Source organism: Sus scrofa, chromosome 2, assembly GCF_000003025.6.
Source record: "Sus scrofa isolate TJ Tabasco breed Duroc chromosome 2, Sscrofa11.1, whole genome shotgun sequence".
Lineage (NCBI taxonomy): Eukaryota > Metazoa > Chordata > Mammalia > Artiodactyla > Suidae > Sus > Sus scrofa.
The window spans coordinates 27844729-27863272 of record NC_010444.4 but is presented as its reverse complement, the minus strand read 5'-3'; the positions used below and the strand labels follow the sequence as shown (position 1 = coordinate 27863272).

Below are 18544 nucleotides of genomic sequence, written 5' to 3'. Positions count from 1 at the left end.
CGAACCCACAACCTCGTGGTTATTAGTCAGATTCATTTCCACTGTGCCACAGTGGGAATTCCCCCATTTCTAATTTTATTAATTTGTGTCCTCTCTCTTTTTTTCTTGGTGAATACGGCTAAGGATTTATCAATTTTGTTGATCTTTTCAAAGAACCAGCTTTTACTTTCATTGATCTTTTCTTTTTGTTGTTGTTGTTTCTATTTCATTTATTTCTGCTCTGATTTTTATGATTTCTTTCCTTCTGCTAATTTTGGGTTTTGTCTGTTCTTCTCTCTCTAGTTGCTTAAGGTGTAAAGTTAGGGTGTTTATTTGAGCTTTTTCTTGTTTCCTGAGGTAGGCTTGTATTGTTCATAAACTTCCCTCTTAGAACTGCTTTTGCTGCATCATGTAGGTTTTGGAGTGTTGTATCTTTGTTGTCATTTGCTTCTCGGTATTTTTAAATTTCCTCTTTGATTTCCTCAGTGATCCATTGATTGTTTAGTAGCATGTTGTTTATCTCCATGTGTTTGTGTTTTTTGCAGTTTTTTTTTTTCTTTTCTTTTTTTTTTTGGTCTTTTCTAGGGCCGCACTCGCAGCATGTGGAGATTCCCAGGCTAGGGGTCTAATTGGAGCTGTAGCCACCGGCCTATTCCAGAGCCACAGCAATGCAGGATCTGAGCTGCATCTGCGACCTACACCACAGCTCATAGCAACACCAGATCCTTAACCCACTGAGGGAGGCCAGGGATCGAACCTACAACCTCATGGTTCCTAGTCATGTTCGTTAACCACTGCACCATGATGGGAACTCTGTCTTTCTTTTTTTTTTTTTTTTGTTTTTAGGACCGCACCTGTGGCATAAGGAGGTTCCCAGGCTAGGGGTCGAATCGGAGCTGTTGCTGCCGGCCTACACCACAGCAACGCCAGATCTGAGCCATGTCTGTGACCTACACCACAGCTCACGGCAACACTAGATCCTTAACCCACTGAGCGAGGCCAGGGATCGAACCTGCAACTTCATGGTTCCTAGTCGGATTCGTTTCCATTGTGCCAAAATGGGAACTCCTGCCATTTTTTTCTTGCTGTTGATTTCCAGTTATATAGTGTTGCAGTTGGAAAAGATCCTTGGTATGATTTCAGTTTCCTTAAATTTGCCATGACTTCATTTGTGGCCCAGAATGTGATCTATCCTAGAGAATGTCCTGCATGCACTTAGAAGCATGTGTATTTTGCTGCTTTTTTGGTTGGTTGGTTGGTTTTGCTTTTTACGGCCACACCTGTGGCATATGGAGGTTCCCAGGCTAGGGGTCAAATTGGAGCTACAGCCACAGCAACATGGAATCTGAGCCACATCTGAGGCCTCCATATACCACAGCTCATGGCAACACCAGATCCCTGACCCACTGAGCAAGGCCAGGGATCAAACCTGCATCCTCATGGATATTAGTCAGATTCATTTCTGTTGTACCACAACGGGAACTCCTGTTCTGCTGCTTTTGGATGGAATGTTCTATAAATATCTATTAAGTCCATCTGGTCTAATGCATCATATAAGGCCTGTATTTTCTTGTTGATTTTCTATCTGGATGATCTCTCCATTGATGTAAGTGGAGTGTTAAAGCCCTCTGCTATTGTGTTATTGTCAGTTTTTACTTTTAAGGTTATTTGCAGCTGCCTTATGTATTGAGGTGATCCTATGTTGGGTGCATATATATGTACAATTGTTATATCTTTTTCTTGGATTGATCCTTTGATCATTATGTAATATCCTTCTTTGTCTCTTGTAATATTCTTTATTTTAAGGTTTGTTTTGTCTGATATCAATATTGCTACTCCAGCTTTCTTCTGATTCCCATTTGCATGGAATATTTTCTTCCATCTTCTCACTTTCAGTTTGTATGTGTCCCCAGAAGTGAAGTGGGTCTCTTGAAGACAGCAAATATACGGGTCTAGTTTCTTTTTCCATTCATCCAGTCTGTGTCTTTTGGTTGGGGCATTTAGTCCATTTATACTTAAGATAATTATTGATATGTATGTTCTTATTGACATTTTATTAACTGTTTTGGATTTATTTTTGTTGGTCTTTTTTTCTTCCCTACTTCTCTTGTTCTCATCTCTTGTGGTTTGATGACTATCTTTAGTATTGTATTTGGGTTGCCTTTTCTTATTAGTGTGTGTATCTATTGCAGATTTTTGGCGTGTAGTTACCATGAAGTTTTGGTATAGGAGTCTACACACACAAACACACACACACAGATTGTTTTAAGTTGCTGGTCTCTTAATTGCTAGTGCATCTCCAGTGTCCAACATTTGTCCCCTCCTCTTCTCACGATTTCTGGTTTTGGTAGCGTATTTGCGTGTGGATGATTTCCCACCTTTACTATATGTATGCCTTTACTGGTGAGCCTTGTCATTTGTCATATTTTTGTTTCTAGTTGTGACCTTTTCTTTTCCACCTAGAGAAGTTCCTTTAGTATTTGTTGTAAAGCTGGTTTAGTGGTACTGAATTCTTTTAGCTCTTGCTTGTCTGTAAAGCTTCTGATTTCTGCTTCAAATCTGAATGAGAGCTTGCTGGGTAGAGCAGTCTTGGTTGGAGGTTTTTTCCTTTCACCACTTTAAGTATATCATGCCACTCCCTTCTGTACTGCAGAGTTTCTGCTGAAAAATCTGTCAATAACCTTGTCAGCATTCCCTTGTATGTTATTTGTTTCCTTTTTGTAGCTGCTTTCAATATTTTCTCCTTGTCTTTAATTTTTTTTATTACTCAATTTTATTACATTTATAGGTATACAACAATCATCACAACCCAATTTTAGAGCATTTCTATCCCAAACCCCCTTTGATTTTGGTCAGTTTGGTTAATATGTGTCTCTGCGTGTTCCTCCTTTAGTTTACTTTATATAGTACTTGTCGAGCTTCCTGGATTTGAATGAGTGATTCTTTTCTCTTGTGAGGAGTTTTCAGCTATTATCTCTTCAAATATATTCTCTGACCCTTTCTCTCTTCTCCTCTGGCACCCGTATAAATATGGATATTGGTGCATTTGATGTCCCAGAGTTCTCTTAGACTGTCATCATTTCTTTTGTCTTTTTTCTCTTTTCTGTTCTGCATCAGTTATTTCCACTAGTCTGCCCTCCACCTTGCTTATTCTTTCTTCTGCCTCCTGTTTTCTGCTGTTGGTTGCTTCTAGTGAATTTTTTTATTTCAGTTATTGTATTTTGCATCTCTGCTTGTTTAATCCTTAAACCTTCTATTTCTTTGCTCAGTGTTTCTTGTAATTTATCAATCTTTGCCTCCAGTCTATTTCTAAGATCTTGAATTGTCTTTGCTATCATCAGTTTAAAGTCTTTTTCATTGAGGCTGATAATCTCCAGATCACTTATCTATTTTTCTGGGTTTTTTTCTTATTCCTTTATCTGTGTCATAATTCTCTGCCTTTTCATTTTGTATAGATTTGTGATGTGGTCTCCTTTTTGCAGACAATAGGGTTGTAGCCTCTCTTGCTTCTGATGTCTGTCTGCCACCCTTGTGGCTGAAGTTGGTACAGGGGGCTTGCTGCAGACTTCCTGATGGGAAGGACTGGTGGCTGCCCATTGGTAGGTGGAGCTGATTCTTATCCCTCTGGTGGGTGGGGCTGTGTCTCTGGGTGAGATTAGAGGCAGTTGTGTGCCTTGGGGGTGATCTCTAGGCAGCCAGTTTGCTGACGGGTGGGGCTGTGTTCCCAGCTGGATTATTATTTGGCCTGGGGCTTCTTAGCACTGTTGGGTGGAGCCAGATTTTTCCAAAATGGCCACTTCTAGAGGAGCACACGCTGGTGATTATTTCCGAGGCCTTTGGCTCCACTGTCCTTCCCCAACAACGAGCCACAGTCACCCCCTGTTTTCCCAGGAGATCCTCCAAGAACTGCAGGCAGGTCTGACCCAGATTCCTATGGAGTCTCTGCTTTGCCCTGGGACCCAGTGCACATGAAAGCCTCTGTATGCCTTTCAAGAATGGGGCTCTGTTTCCCCCATTCCTGTAGAGCTCCTGCACACAAGCCCTGCTGGCCCATAGCACCAAATGCTCCGGGGCTCTTCCTCCCAATGCCAAATCCCCAGGCGTGGGAACCTGACATGGGGCCCAGAACTCTCACTCCCGTCAGTGAGCCTCTGCGATACCATTGCTTTCCAGCATGTGGGCCACCTACCCAGCAGGTATGGGGTTGCTTGGATTGCCTAATCACCCCTCCTTACGGTCTTGATGTGGCCTCCTCTTTGTCTTCTGGAGTAGGATATCTTTTTTTGGTAGTTTGCAGTCTATTTGGTTGAAGGTTCAGCACTTGGTTATCATTTTGTTGCTTTTGTGAGAGAATATGAGGCCTTCTTAATCTTAGTCCTCCTCTTTTCTCTTCTTTTTTGAACTTAGATTTCCTGCTTTATCCCCCCACCCCACCCCACTTTTTCTGGCTACTCAGCAGTGTCTAATGCTGGTCTTAGTATGTGCTGGTCTCCTGAGAGCAGAACCTGCCCACGTGCCAGTCTCTCCTTTTGTGTTCGTAGTTTATCCTTGCTTTCCAAGTGTATTTCAGGCTGTGACTGGCAGCCAGGTCTCATGGCCTGCACTGTGCTGTGTGCCAGGGAGACAGCGATGAATAAGGTGAGTGTGCCCCCCCGCCCCGTGAAGCAAAGCAGCTGGACAGAGAGGAAGCACTACAAATGGGATGAATGTTCAGAAATGGGAGGTCCTGTGGGGACCTGGCCTGGGAGAGGTCAGGGCAGACTCTGCTGAGAGGGATGATTAAGCTAAAAACTGTAGCATCAAAACACAGACGTTTGTTGTGTCACCCTGACCAAGGAAAAAAAAAAAAAACAAACCCAAAACAACTGCTTTCTTTTCTATTGCAGATTCCCGAATCTTGACTTTCTTAGAAACCCACCTTGCCTCAAGTCATCAGAAGCCGTTGCCCACAGCCCCTGGGGGGTTGGGTCCGGTTCAGAAGGAGCTGGAGGAAGTCGCCGTTAAATTCGTTCGCCTGGTCAACTATAACAAGATGGTCTTCAGCCCCTACTATGATGCCATCCTCAGTAAGATCCTGGCCACGTCCTAAGGCCGGTATTACCCCCTTGACTCAGAATACCTGTTCTCAGCTGTAATGTTGCTTTGGAAAATGGATATTTAGTCCAGTTGTATTAACAGCCCAGACCCCAAAAGGAAATATTGTGTATCACTGTTGAAAAGACTTGAAAAATGCACTGAATTCTCTTTTGAGGGTTTGTATTTATGAGTGCAAGTTTACATATCAGAGAAGCTTTCTGTTACCTTGAGTGATACAGGAAGCCGCAGCTTTTAAACGCTGGGCTGCTGTATTTCTCCACCCCGGCTCTATTGTGATCGCGGCTGCCTTGTCCCTCCTGGGAGCCCGGGACCTCCCTTCTAGCGTCTGGGTCGTTTCTCTTTCAGACACCCAAGAGTATCTGACAGCCACTCCAGAGTAAGAGAAACCAAGCCATGACTGTGTTTAGGTTCCCGCCCCTCAGCCCCCAACCCCTCGCCTCAACTCCCGGTATTTCGTGTTAGGCCTTTGCAGTCTCACTCCTCCTCCCCACTTACTCAGTGCTTTCTCCCCGCCTGGCCCAGCCGGAGCCCCAAAGGAGAGTGATTTGATTTTAAAAAGCTCATTCTTTTATACAGAATTACTCCTGAGCCTGGATGATAGCAGCTTGGGGACCTAGAGAAAGGAAAATTCTGTGACTTTTATGCCTTGAAAGTAAGGAAGATTATTTTTTTAAAATATATATTGGTGTAATATAAAAGAAGATGCCTGAAGTTGTCACTGAAAAACTCACTCTGTTAGAATACATAGGTATATTGATTAGATGTGAATTCCAGAATTGGATTTAAGTTTTTTTCAGATAAAATAGCCTAAGCCTACATATTTGTTGGATAAGGAAGTCATAGAAAATCCCTGGGTTTTTGAACCGTATTTACTGAGGAACTTGGGTGACAATAATTCCTGGCAGATCCTGTGACTGAAAAGGTCGCTTAGGTCTCGCAAATGACCTGTTCTGCTAAAAAATAAAATGTGTGCACGTGCCTGTGTGCGTTTTAGACAGGGCCATCAGGATAGAAACAGAGCCATGACCTAAGTTGTGGGGCCATCGCTCCAACTGCTAGGACAGCAAGGGGTGAAATCACACAAGGAATCCCTTCACTGAAGCTGATGAGGGCCGGGGCGGCTTGGAGGTTGAGAGACATCCTCCCCGTAGACCGACCGTCCAGTGAGAGCAGGCCCCAGAGCAGTGAGCGGGCATGTGGGGGGAATGTGATTTCTTCAGATATTTGCTCCAGATCGTGCTGTAGTGTTTTTACCTGCGGTCAGAAATGTACATGACATGGTTGGAGGTCATATGATCCAAGTTTTAGGCTCAAGGACCACAAACCTTCCCTGATTTCTCTGGGAGGGGATGAAAGTTCAATAAGTAGAACTTTTAAAGAACAGCTTCACATCTAGTATTCAGTGAGGCCACCTCTGGAACAGTCTCTGGAGATAAGGAGCCCTGGCAGCTGTGCTCCGGGCTCGTAGAGAATGGGCTTCCGGGTGCAGCGCTCTTGTTTTTGCCTCAGCATTGGGTGCGGGGGGAGGGTGGTCCCCCACCCTACCAGCAACAGGGATGAGGGGGAGAGGAGCTTTACCCCCACTGATGCAGGGGGGGGTCACCCGCTCCTACAGCAATTATCCTCAAAAGCTCTTTCTGATTTCTTGTGTAAAAGTTAACTCTCAGTAGATTTTTTTTCCCCCTCCATGGATTCCTACATGCACAAAGTGAAGTTTGGACAGCTTGAAATCTAGATGCATATGTAACAGGGAGCGTCCCAGACTCCCGTGGTCCCCACTACCTCAGTGTCCACTGGTGGAATTCTCCAAGAGCCAGAATGAAGGGCAGAGTTCAGAATCACGATATTCATATTGAATGGTTTTGTTGTTGCTCTTTGAAGATAAGTGAGCTAGTTTTGGTTTTGTTTTTGTTTTTGTTTTTTCCTGGGATGTCATTGGATTATCACTAAGGGCAGAAGTTCATATAGTCACTCAGGAAATGTTTGCTAAGCTTGTAACTCCCCCGCTACAGCTCTCCCTCCAAGACAAAATACCTTTTGGCAAACTATCCTTCAGGATTGAATTGGTTTTATGTGCTGCGTACTGATTGGATTTGACATGATTTCCTGCCTAACAGGTTTATGGAAAACAAGAATCTTTTGTGAAAGTGCGAAGTTTATTTGGCAGTAGTACTTGACTCCAAGTAGGTAGACCTGAGCGCCTTTGAGCGTTGGGTCAATATCAGTAGGTCACTTAAATTTTTTTGATGGTCTCCTGAGTGAATGAATGACTGTTTAGAACCTTGTTTAAAGTTGTCTCTCAGTTGATTGGGAAGATGGTGGGTGGGTTCTAAGTGTTGTTTTTTAAATCTCATTAATTCTAAAGCAAGCAGTAAAATATGTTTATGTAACCATATAACCCAACTCTAGATAGACTTCAGGGAAGAATCACACTGATATCTTCTTGGTTAATGCAGTGGACAGGTGTGTAGAAACTTTTTTCTCTATGAAGAAAAGCTATTAAAGAATTTGACATGAGAATTCCTGTTGTGGCTTATTGGGTTATGAACCTGACAAGTATCCATTAGGATGCAGGTTCCATCCCTGACCTCGCTCAGTGGTTAAGGATCCGGCATTGCCATGAGCTGCAGTGTAGGTCACAGATGCAGCTTGGATCCCCCGTTGCTGTGGCTGTGGTGTAGGCTAGCATCTGCAGCTGCCATTTGACCCCTAGCCTGGAAACTTCCGTTATACTGCGGGTCCGGCCCTAAAAAGCAAAAAGCAAAAAAAAAAAAAAAAAAAAAAAAAAAGTTTGACATTGTAGGCATATAATATGCACATGCTGACAGTTTTGAATGGGTTATTCAGCAGCTCTGTTTTTGTGGCCGTGTTATTTTAATTTCTCCAAAGCCCAAAGATTCCTGGGAATAAAGCAACTACTTTTCTGGTGAGTTTCAAAGAGAGCAAATAGGTGTTTGCTGTTTGATTTCCAGTGACCTTTTGGCATACCCTGATTTATATGTATCTCATTTGTATTTCTTTTAATTTTGAGGGAGGGTGGTAGAGTGGAAAGACTGGGAGTGTCAGGAAACCAGAGTTTGGATCCTATTTCTGTTATGTGATTAGCTGGGGCAAATCAGGACCCATTTCCAGTACTGATGAAATGAACAGACTAGGTTTGACCTGTAAGCGCCTTTCCAGTTCTGACATTCTGTGCTAAAAATGACTGAAATAGCTTAAATAGACTCAGCAGGCTTGTCCAGAAAGTTCCTGATTTAGAGGAAAAATCTGGGTTGAGTCTTTCCTCTGTTGCCTTCTTTCAGGTTGTGATATGGGGCCAGCCATTCTTTCTTGGGCTCCATATTCTCATCTGTAAAACAGGAATACTCCTAACTCACACTTCTTGTGAGGATAAAATTTGATAATGCTTGTACATGAAAAAGGACTATAAACTGCTTTATTAGCAACAAAGGAGCACATAAAACCCTCTGCCAGTGGGTGCACATCTGTGCTCACCATAGATTCGACTGTCAGTGTCAAGCGCATTTTTCAGGCCTATAGCAAAGATTTTCCTCCTGTCCTTTCCCAAGACTGTTATTTTATCATCTCTTCTGTACTAGAGCTGCAATCTTATCTTGTCTGCCACCATTCACCTCCACGCCGGTGACTTTTCCCCATTTCTACCTCTTTATTATTTGAACTGAGTGCATGAATGAACAAATGAGTGGAGGACTGAATGGTAGTGGATGATGGGCTCTCAGACTCATATTCAAAGGCATTGTCTCACTGAAAACATAATCTAAATAAAGAATTACAAAAATGTTTGCAATTGTGGCTTTTTTTAAAGTGAAAGCAGGTTTATTTAGAGAGATACACAGGTTTACTTAGAGATAGAACGTGGTCCATCTCAGAAGGAAGCGTGGCCTGCAATTGTGTATTGATATTGGGTTTTGTATTATATACCTATTTTGATGCACAGCCCTTTTATTCACAGTATTCACAGCAAAGTCACGGGATGGGGGAGGGGAAAACCTTTATGCCTAAAAACCTCTATTAAGGTAGCAAATGTTCACTGATAATCTGAGAAAAAAGCTAGAGTCCTAGAAATAAGTGTCAGAAATCTAAACAAGCAGAATTTTACTTAAAACTGCCCCTAGTGTGGGTTTCCGTCATACTTATGTTACCTTCTGAACTAATCTGTAGGCCTGGCTTGATGGAATAATGCTTAATGTAGAAATCAGGTGTGTCTGGAATTAATAGCAATAGTTTTCACTATGTTTATATTTGTTTTATCTGAACTAAACATTGAGAACCTTGAAGTTTTAACTTCTAACTTAAAAACAACCTTATAATCAAAGTAACACTCCCTTTTTTTTTCTTTCTCAGTTTCGTTGCCGCTGCTTTTTGTCTCTTTAGGGTCGCACTTGTGGCATGTGGAGGTTCCCAGGCTAGGGGTAGAATCAGAACTGTAGCTGCCGCCCTACGCCACAGCCACACCAGATCTGAGCCGCATCTATGACCTACACCACAGCTCACGGCAATGCCAGATCCTTAACCCACTGAGCAAGGCCAGGGATTGAACCCTAGTCCTCATGGATACTAGTCGGGTTTGTCAACCACTGAGCCACAACGGGAACTCTGCCTCTGCTTTTTAAAGCACTGTCTTCTATAAGCTCAAAGCAGAACTTTGGTCCGGGCTCAGGTGGGGTAGAAAATTTCATAAACTGAATTGGTTTTTTGGAATTTTATTCCCAGAGCCTGGTAAGCTGACTTTTGTTAAATACTTAAGATTTTACTTAAATCAGTAATAGGGTGCTTGAATTGTGTTACTTGGTATGAGTTACCTTTCAAGACTTCTGAAGTTTTTATGAAATAAAATCTAACTTCACTTGCCGAATGTCATAATTAAGTAAGAACTACCAACTTTAATGAGGTTTGCCTTGGGAGTTGAAATGTAAAAACTGGAATTCCCGTCGTGGCACAGCAGAAATGAATCCGACTAGGAATTTGACCTGGCCTCGCTCGGTGGGTTAAGGATCCGGCGTTGCCGTGGACCGTGGTGTGGGTCGCAGATGCGGCTCGGATCCCGAGTGGCTGTGGCTGTGGCTGTGGTGCAGGCCCACAGCTGCAGCTCCCAATTAGACCCCCCAGCCTGAGAACCTCCATATGCTGTGAGTGTGGCTCTTAAAAAAAAAAAAAAAGTAACAACCAAAATTTATGAGCATGGTAATTATAATTTCACTATCATGTAAATGAACTCTTAGCTTTACATATTAGATATAATGCCGACAGAGGATTATTATTACCAAATAAATTCATAATTGTTGCCTAAGGCCAATATGCTGACAAAAGTGGTATATTTTTTCATTTTTTTCCAGTGATCAGTTTTACATTTACTAGGTAGCTATAACCTTTTGCTTTACGTGTGTGGCAAGATAGATAAAACCTCTCATTTGAAATTTAGTGCTAAAGGCTAAACAAAGTTTTGATTTTGGGTTTAGGAAGGGTTTATAGTTCTTACATTTTATCCAGTTCTAGAATTGTGAGGAGATGTTAACTGTTTTTGTAAAGAGGAAAGATATGGGTACTTTTTTGGTAATTTCTCTGGGTCCAGTACAGATATATGAGAGTCCTAGGATATGTAGGACTGGCTCTGTATACCCTGAGAAGCTGCACAGAGTTCCAAAAGTAGGTTCGGGTTTCTGACATTATGCTACTCACTCAACTATGTTTACAAAGAGAATCATCAAACATTTGGACAATAATCATGTTAAAAGTCTTAGAAATAAGTGTAGGGGAGTTCCCGTCGTGGCGCAGTGGTTAACGAATCCGACTAGGAACCATGAGGTCGCGGGTTCGGTCCCTGCCCTTGCTCAGTGGGTTAACGATCCGGCGTTGCCGTGAGCTGTGGTGTAGGTCGCAGACGCGGCTCGGATCCCGCGTTGCTGTGGCTCTGGCGTAGGCCGGTGGCTACAGCTCCGATTCGACCCCTAGCCTGGGAACCTCCATATGCCGCGGGAGCGGCCCAAGAAATAGCAACAACAACAGACAAAAAGACAAAAGACAAAAAAAAAGAAAAAAAGAAATGTGTAGGAAGAGTAATTATAATAACCATCTGTTGTCTTCAAACCACCACCCAAAGGTAGCACTTCAGAAAAGATTCCATATTTCTGTATTTTATGTTTTTGTTTTTTGGGTTTTTTTTTTTTTTTTGTCTTTTTGCCTTTTCTAGGGCCACTCCTGCAGCATATGGAGATTCCCAGGCTAGGGGTCCAATCCGAGCTGTAGCCACTGGCCTACACCAGAGCCACAGCAACACGGGATCCGAGCCTCGACTGCGACCTACACCACAGCTCATGGCAATGCTGGATCCTTAATCCACTGAGCCAGGCCAGGGATCGAACCCCCAACCTCATAGTTCTTAGTTGGATTCGTTAACCACTGCGCCATGATGGGAATGCCCATGTTTCTATATTTTAACGTCTCTGCTATATGGTACTACTTGTGCCTTTCAGATTGTTTTATTAATAACCATATTTAAAAAAACAACCATATTGCTTAGAAATGATACTTGAGAAGATAAAATTTGAGTTAGAGACAGCTGACTTTGTTTTGAGGAAACTATTCAACTAGGAAAATACTGGAAAGACAAGCTTTTGATCAACTTAAGTAAGAATAACCTTGCTACATATAAATAAGGAGTTCCCTTGTGGCAAGTAGGTTAAGGATCTGGTGGTGTTACTGCAGCGGCTTGGGTTGGGGTTGTGGCACAGGTTTGATCCCTGGTCCAGGAACTTCCACATGCCATAGGCATGGCCCAAAAATCATATCAAGATAACCTTTTTTCCATTGTAAGTGTCTAATAGAAATATTTGAAGCTGATATTTAATCATACTTGAATTCGTATTCTAAATTGTTGTGCCCAATAGGTAAGATTGTCTCTTTATAGCCTTGATACTTTTCTTCCCTCTTTTTTTCTTCCTTATTTTCAGCTTTTATTCTGTATCACAATCCTTAGGCTCAACTAGTTTTTGGTCAAGTTTTCTATAAATGAGTCTCTAGGAGGTAATGTTGCTAACAAAGAACAAAACTTAGTTCTTTGACTTAATTTGCATGGTAAGCTTTTGCTCACTGTAGTTAGTAGATTTTAGTTATAGTTACTTGGCTGTAGTTTTCTTTAATGCTATTTTTGTTTAGCTGATGAAGAAAAATGTTCCTGAATGCTAAGCACCTTTTGAAATATATTTATGTGAGAGTAAGACAGTGAGTAATTAAAGGAATTCCCAAACTTTTGTTGCTTTAAAAGAAGGATAAAATATCTCAGTCTTTCTCAGATTTAATTTGGGGAAAATGCACTCACATACTTGAGGATTTCTAAAATGTTTTAATTTGCCTCTTGAAAATGGATCCCTTATGTTTTCAAATAGTAGCAGAAAAGACCAGCAGGACAACAGCTAAATGTGTGCACAGTAAACATAAGGTAATTTTTCCTTATATTGTTGACACTTTTATTTTTGCTTTTTAGGGGTGAACTTGCAGAGTTCCCAGGCTAGGGGTTGTATTGGAGCTGCAGCTGCTGGCCTACGCCACAGCCACACCAGATCTGAGCCACATACACAGCCTACACCACAGCTTGCAGCAACTCTGGATCCTTTAACCCACTGAGCAAGGCCAGGGATCAAACCCACATTATCATGGATACTTAGGTTCTTAACCCACTGAACCACAACAGGAAGTCCTGTTGACACTTTTTTTTTTTTAAATGGTATTGGCTGCATAACCTAAGTAGCTATTTTAAATAAAACCTAAATGAAAGCAGCAGCAGGAGATACGACTTTTTTTGAGATCCTTTTATTGTTTTAAAGGATTGTTTTAAAATTTTAAACTACAAAACCGATTTCATACATTCTGCCATAAATAAAACAAACAATAAGGCAGGACTCTACATAAGCAAACCAAGAACAGCTGTTTTCAGAAAATGTGATAAAATGCTCTACAATCATAAGCCATCCAGTTTTTAAAATAAAACTGTTGAAAACCCTCAAGTCTTCAAGTGGTACATACAAGACACCCTTGAAGAGGGAACAAAATGTGGTTGTTATTTTGCACTGTTCTCACATTCTTGAAAACCTAATTTTGCTTAGAGCATAGGTCTGTTCCCAGTCCTAAAATTCACATAGGTTGGTTGGTTGGTTTTTCTCAAGAACCATATGACAGAGGCACCAATGACAATACAACTTTGTTTCCAAGAACCTTGTAACAAAGCATTGTCTCTTTGAAACATATGACTTAAGAGGCAAAAGGAATCCTGGATAAAGAGTTTTCCTTCAGAGGCACGTTCTGTGCCTGCTTCACCGAATCCGCTTCTGCTGCCTCGCTCTGTAAATGTCATGAACGGGAGGGACGACAGCCCCCTTCTCCTCATCTTCATCTGAATCCTCGTTGGGCCTTTTGACAGCCTTGGTGAGCACTGCATTACTTTCCACCGGGCCATTGCCTTCCACAGCCAGCTCGGGGGCTCCTCCAGTAATGATCCTCACAGCCTCTTCAACTGCTGTTGAAGCAGAACAAAAAAGGACTATTGGAGGACATTCAGAAGACTGGGACTGGCTACTACTTTGGGTAGCTTATGCTTAGTGTAATAATTTATAGCCTGCCAGGAGCAAAGCATGGGATACTATATAGTTAAAAGACAAAAGAGCTGCTGTTAAATTAATAAAATTATTTTCATAAGCCATATCTGATAGTGCATGTTCACATGAATAGAAAAGATAAGCTTTTAATGACATTTTTCATAGTAGAATTAGAATATGAACAAGCCTCTCTGTGCCAAAGAGGGTTTGAATCCCTCCTAGGTTTCAGTGTACTTCTGCAAGATGGCCAGGTGGTTCTGGAAACTTCAGTGGCAAAGAACGATAATCTCTCCTGCCTAGGAGACAACAATGTGAATTCCACTCCAAAAAACAATGTGAAGTTCCCTCAGAAAATGAGCCTCATCACTTACTATTTGGTATCTTGCATCTTCGGAAAATTTCCATCAATTCATCCACTTGTACAAAAGGACCCTATTTTGATACAAAGAAAATTTAATCCCCAATAACGTGACAAGTTAATAGCTCTACTTTACATTTCCCACGATCCAAGAAAAACAGCACACAATTACTATAATTACCCGTAGAGCAAATATCTATCATGAAAATAGTGAACAAACCTGGAAACAAATAGGAGGAGGGAGAAGTTTCATTAAACAACTGCTGCAGGTGGTACTGGGAATACTCCACCAGGGACAGGGTGTAAACCTGGAGCTGTAAGAGAAAGTAGGAATCTAATGTGATCGAAGAATTTCTATACATACAAGAACTAAAATAAGTAATTTGTACATAAATATGGTCTTTATCTTGCTTTGTTCTGGACACTTTAAAATGTGTTTAGTGCTCTTTCTTGCATGTTTGACCAAACTCAAGCGGGTGAGACAGTGAAAGCAGTCTCAACCCCATGGCCCTGGGAAGCAAAAAAGTAAACAAGTGACTCTGTGTAAGACAGTCCAGGGGCTGAGCTAGTCAGTTTTTGTCAAAGATCATGCCTCAGCCTCACAAGTCATTTTTTCAGCAATCCCATTAAAATCAGTTCTATAGTAACATATTTAATCATAATGGACTTGTTCCAAAAGAATCCATAGGGGCTACTACCAATTAGTAAGTATAAACAATACAAAATAACATCACCAAAGTAAGTTTCCAGTTGTGCAGATAGTCTGTATGTAGCAGCATTTCTGAAAACTGTCTTAAGTATCACTGCCAAAATGGATTACTGCAGTCTGGATCAATGAGGTGTTTTGGTTTTTTTTCTTCTTTCTTTTTGGCCATGCACACAGCACACAGAAGTTCCTAGGCCTGGGAGTCAACTCACGCACAGGAGTGACCCGAGTCACAGCAGTGACAACACCAAGTCCTTAACCACTAGGCAACCAGGGAACTCCAAGACATTTTGAACTCATCTTGGTTCAAAGACTATAGCCAAACCACTTATCATACATAATGACCCTGGTCTAATAATTAACCTACAATGGAAAGGTCACATTATTTTGCCCCCCACACCTCTGGATTTAAACCAACCAACCAACTGAGATCTCAGTACTGGATCTGAAGTCATGGCTTACGTGCTAAATGTCGTGGCTGAAATGGAATCATCTGCTGAGTGTCTGGTTTAGGGTATTCTGGTTTTCTATCCACTTCATCTTTCAGAACAGGCACTATAGAAGGAGCTACAACTGGGTCTGGAATTATAGCTGCTAGCTTAGCACGGGAGACATCCTGAAAATGCAGAACAGAAGAATCCTAAACCTAAAAAGGGACTTATAGAGTATAACTGTGCAGCTTTACAATCTTGAGGATACGCTGTGAATAACCAGGTTAAAACCACAGAGAGTATGGAGAGAGATAAGTGAGAATGTCCATGATGGTTAAATACTCAACAAGGAAAGCCAAAAAGCTCTAAAGACTTGGCATTTCATAAGCTTACCCCAACCCTCGATAAGAATCATTAGACTAAGTGTCAACAGGTAGGACATTTGTAGGATAGATACAAGTTTTTGTAGGTAAATAGAGACCAGGTATAGGTGGGGTAATTTGGAAGAAAATCTGCAGTCTTATTAGGTATTTTTCTGATCTTTCCCTTCCACTAAAATTGAACATCATCTAGCAGATTCTTTAAGTGAAGATACTGGATTAAGTGAGGTGCTGTTTCATAAAAGCAAACATAAAGCTTGTCACTTACACTAATAGGATTTTGCTAATGAAATGAAAAGTTACTCCCAACATACTGTTACAGGGGAGAGGTGTTTGTTGAAGCAGCCACTATTTGTCAGACAATATTTGCCATTTTTTCCCTCTCTGCGGAGGCAAATAGTAACATCTCCACTTTATAGATGAGACGGACACTGAAAGAGGGTCTGCTGTCTCCGAGGTATATGGCTAAAAAGTAGAGGAGCTGAGAGCACAGGCCTCTCTGACTTCCTTACCCATCCAGTCTTTCTTTTAAGCATTCCAGCAGTGCCTACTAGGGCTGAGAGAGATGTCAAGGGAGCAACATGCTACCTATTAGAGAGGCCTTCTCCCAGGGAGCTTCCTCTGCTACAGGTAACTGGTGTCAGTATGCCTGCCTAGAACCAAAAGAGCCTCTTTGCAACCATCAAGGGACATAAGAGAATTTCACGTTCTCAAAACTTGCTCATATGCAGTTGATGGCATATCTAAATGAGTAGGCCCATCGGGAATTGCCTTTATTTTATTTTATTTGGTCCTTTTTCTCTATCACTTATGTGCATACAGAAGCATAATAATTCCCAAATAAACAAGAGTAGAAACAGAAATAAAAGATGGAAAATTAATATTTAAGTAGTTCTACTTAGAAGTAGTAAGATATTTTAATTAACTTCCTTAATTCCCATTTTCATTTTAGCAAAGTCATAGCCTTTCCTACCATTTCCACAAAGGAGCCTTAAAACGTCTTTGGCTTTTCCAGAAGCAGAATCTTTTCACCCCATTACTTCAGGATAGGAATACAGGGCTGGCACACTGGCGCTTCCATGAATGAAAAGGCCTAAAGTCCATTTTAATCTGGCTCAGACATCAGACCAGTGCGACCTGGGCTAAAGGAGGGCAGTGAGGAAATGGAGAATGATGGCGAGGAACATCCTAATGCTGGTTGGCTTAAAAGGACTGTTGTGGGGGTGGTTATTATTATTATTATTATTATTATTTTGGTCTCTTTTGAATGGCAAACCCCCTTCTGGCTCACGTCTCCCGGTACCTCACACCATCACCCGTGTTATTTATTCTGTACTGCTGCCTTCTGTAAGAAAAAGGGTTTCTCAATAAGAAAAAAGAGCTCTGGTTTGAGACCGGGGGGAAGGACTGTTGTGCATATAGCTTCCTTTTGGATTTCCATCTTGGTCTTTGTTCACATGTCATAGAAAAATCAAGAAACAACTGAACAGTCATTTTCTTAGCAAGGGCTATTTCTGGGGCTGCATAAATATTAATCTTTCCTCTTGGCCTGAATGAGTTCAGGTACCAGAATCGTTTTCTTATGACTCAGTGGTCCACAGAGGGGTTCCATTCCTAGATAAGCTAATTTCTTAAAGGGCCCCACTGAAGCGGTGCTGAAGATACAAATCCTTCAATGAACTTTATGGATTTAACAAGCTATAATGCTTCTTCATTATATCTACAAAATATGTAGCAGGAATTATATTTGGCTTAAGAGCCCCTGTCAAAACATACTCATCAGTTTTAAGAACTATTAGAAGAAAAAGCTAACCCAAACGACATTCACAGATTTTCTTTTGTTTTTCTTGCCTCCCCCCACTTCCTCCATCTTCCCTCAAGATATAAGAGAGAACTGACAATTTCAGGGAAAAAATAAAAGTTTGTTAACTCTCATTCTGATTCGCACTTTGTTCAGTGCTTCTGATACTAAATATTTCATAAGCCCAAGTACATACCTTATACCCAAGAGCTTTTAGTTCACTTGCAGAGCAAGGATATAAATCCATGAACTTGTATCTGTCTACCAGTAAGGCCGTTTCTTTGCCTTCATACTCTTCTTTGAATGCTGTAAACCGTCTCTTCTCCACTTTGAGTATACTAGCTAGATCACCAATATTACTTTCAAAAGCTAGAAATCGGGCCCAGATTTCTCTGTAAGAAAATAAATATAATCAATTAACTATTCTGGGCTTGGAGCTTATAAAACAGCCCAAGTTCCCTCCCCCTTTTTAAAAATTATAAAAATCTCTATTATAAAGATTTCCAAACTATAGAAAAATAGAGTAGTATTTGCTTCATCTTGTTTCTGCTTAAGTATTTGAAAGTAAATTATAGTCATATAACCATTCACTCTAAATACTTTCATATTTAAGGCTTTTCTTTTTTTTAGTTTTTACTCTTACTTAGCATACTTTCCTATCCTTTCTGGTCAATAAGAAAGATATTTATCCTAGAGATGGTAAACTCTAGGTAGAAGAACTGAAAAAGGAACCAAGACAGATTTCCAATTTCTTTGGAATTGACGTGGCTGTATTATTTTGTTTAGTGGCATGAATTAAAATGTAGAATACATTCTTGGTGCCGCATATGAATAAAAACACATTTCAAAATTTAACATGACTGCTCTTTTTTTTTTCCCCATTAATATGGATCACTGGGGACAATCTGAGCCTCACCACTGTTCTAACAGCCAAAAATAAACCTTTTGAGACTCAAATGTCCCTTAAGTACCTTTGTACTTAAGTAATACATTGATTTCCTATTATATACTAGGTGTAGGACTACTGCAAAATCTCTATATTGGTGGACATTATTACTACTCAACAAAAAGTAAAGGTTGGTAAGGTTAAGAAATCTGCCCACGGTATAATTGGCTGAGCTGGAATTTGTTTTTGTTTTTCTTTGTGCCTCAGGTGCAATCTTTTCTAAGGCTGCACCTG

The 18544-nt window shown here is 41.1% G+C and overlaps 2 protein-coding genes across 3 annotated transcripts in view; one reads left to right on the top strand and one right to left on the bottom strand.

The window, feature by feature from the left end:
* The window catches only part of TCP11L1 (t-complex 11 like 1), a 48773-nt gene extending 39894 nt beyond the window's left edge, over positions 1–8879 (top strand). The window contains exon 10 of one of the 2 annotated variants that reach the window (XM_021083207.1): positions 4866–8879. In XM_021083207.1, the coding sequence (XP_020938866.1) occupies positions 4866–5068 (203 nt within the window). In that variant the 3' untranslated portion in view covers positions 5069–8879. The remainder of the gene's footprint in view (positions 1–4865) is intronic. The other variant, XM_021083208.1, reaches the window with a different exon arrangement.
* The window catches only part of CSTF3 (cleavage stimulation factor, 3' pre-RNA, subunit 3, 77kDa), an 80926-nt gene continuing 75272 nt past the window's right edge, over positions 12891–18544 (bottom strand). The window contains 6 exon segments of the mRNA NM_001267844.1: positions 12891–13609; positions 14060–14120; positions 14267–14300; positions 14303–14360; positions 15215–15368; positions 17561–17756. Of these exon segments, the coding sequence (NP_001254773.1) occupies positions 13407–13609; positions 14060–14120; positions 14267–14300; positions 14303–14360; positions 15215–15368; positions 17561–17756 (706 nt within the window). The 3' untranslated portion in view covers positions 12891–13406.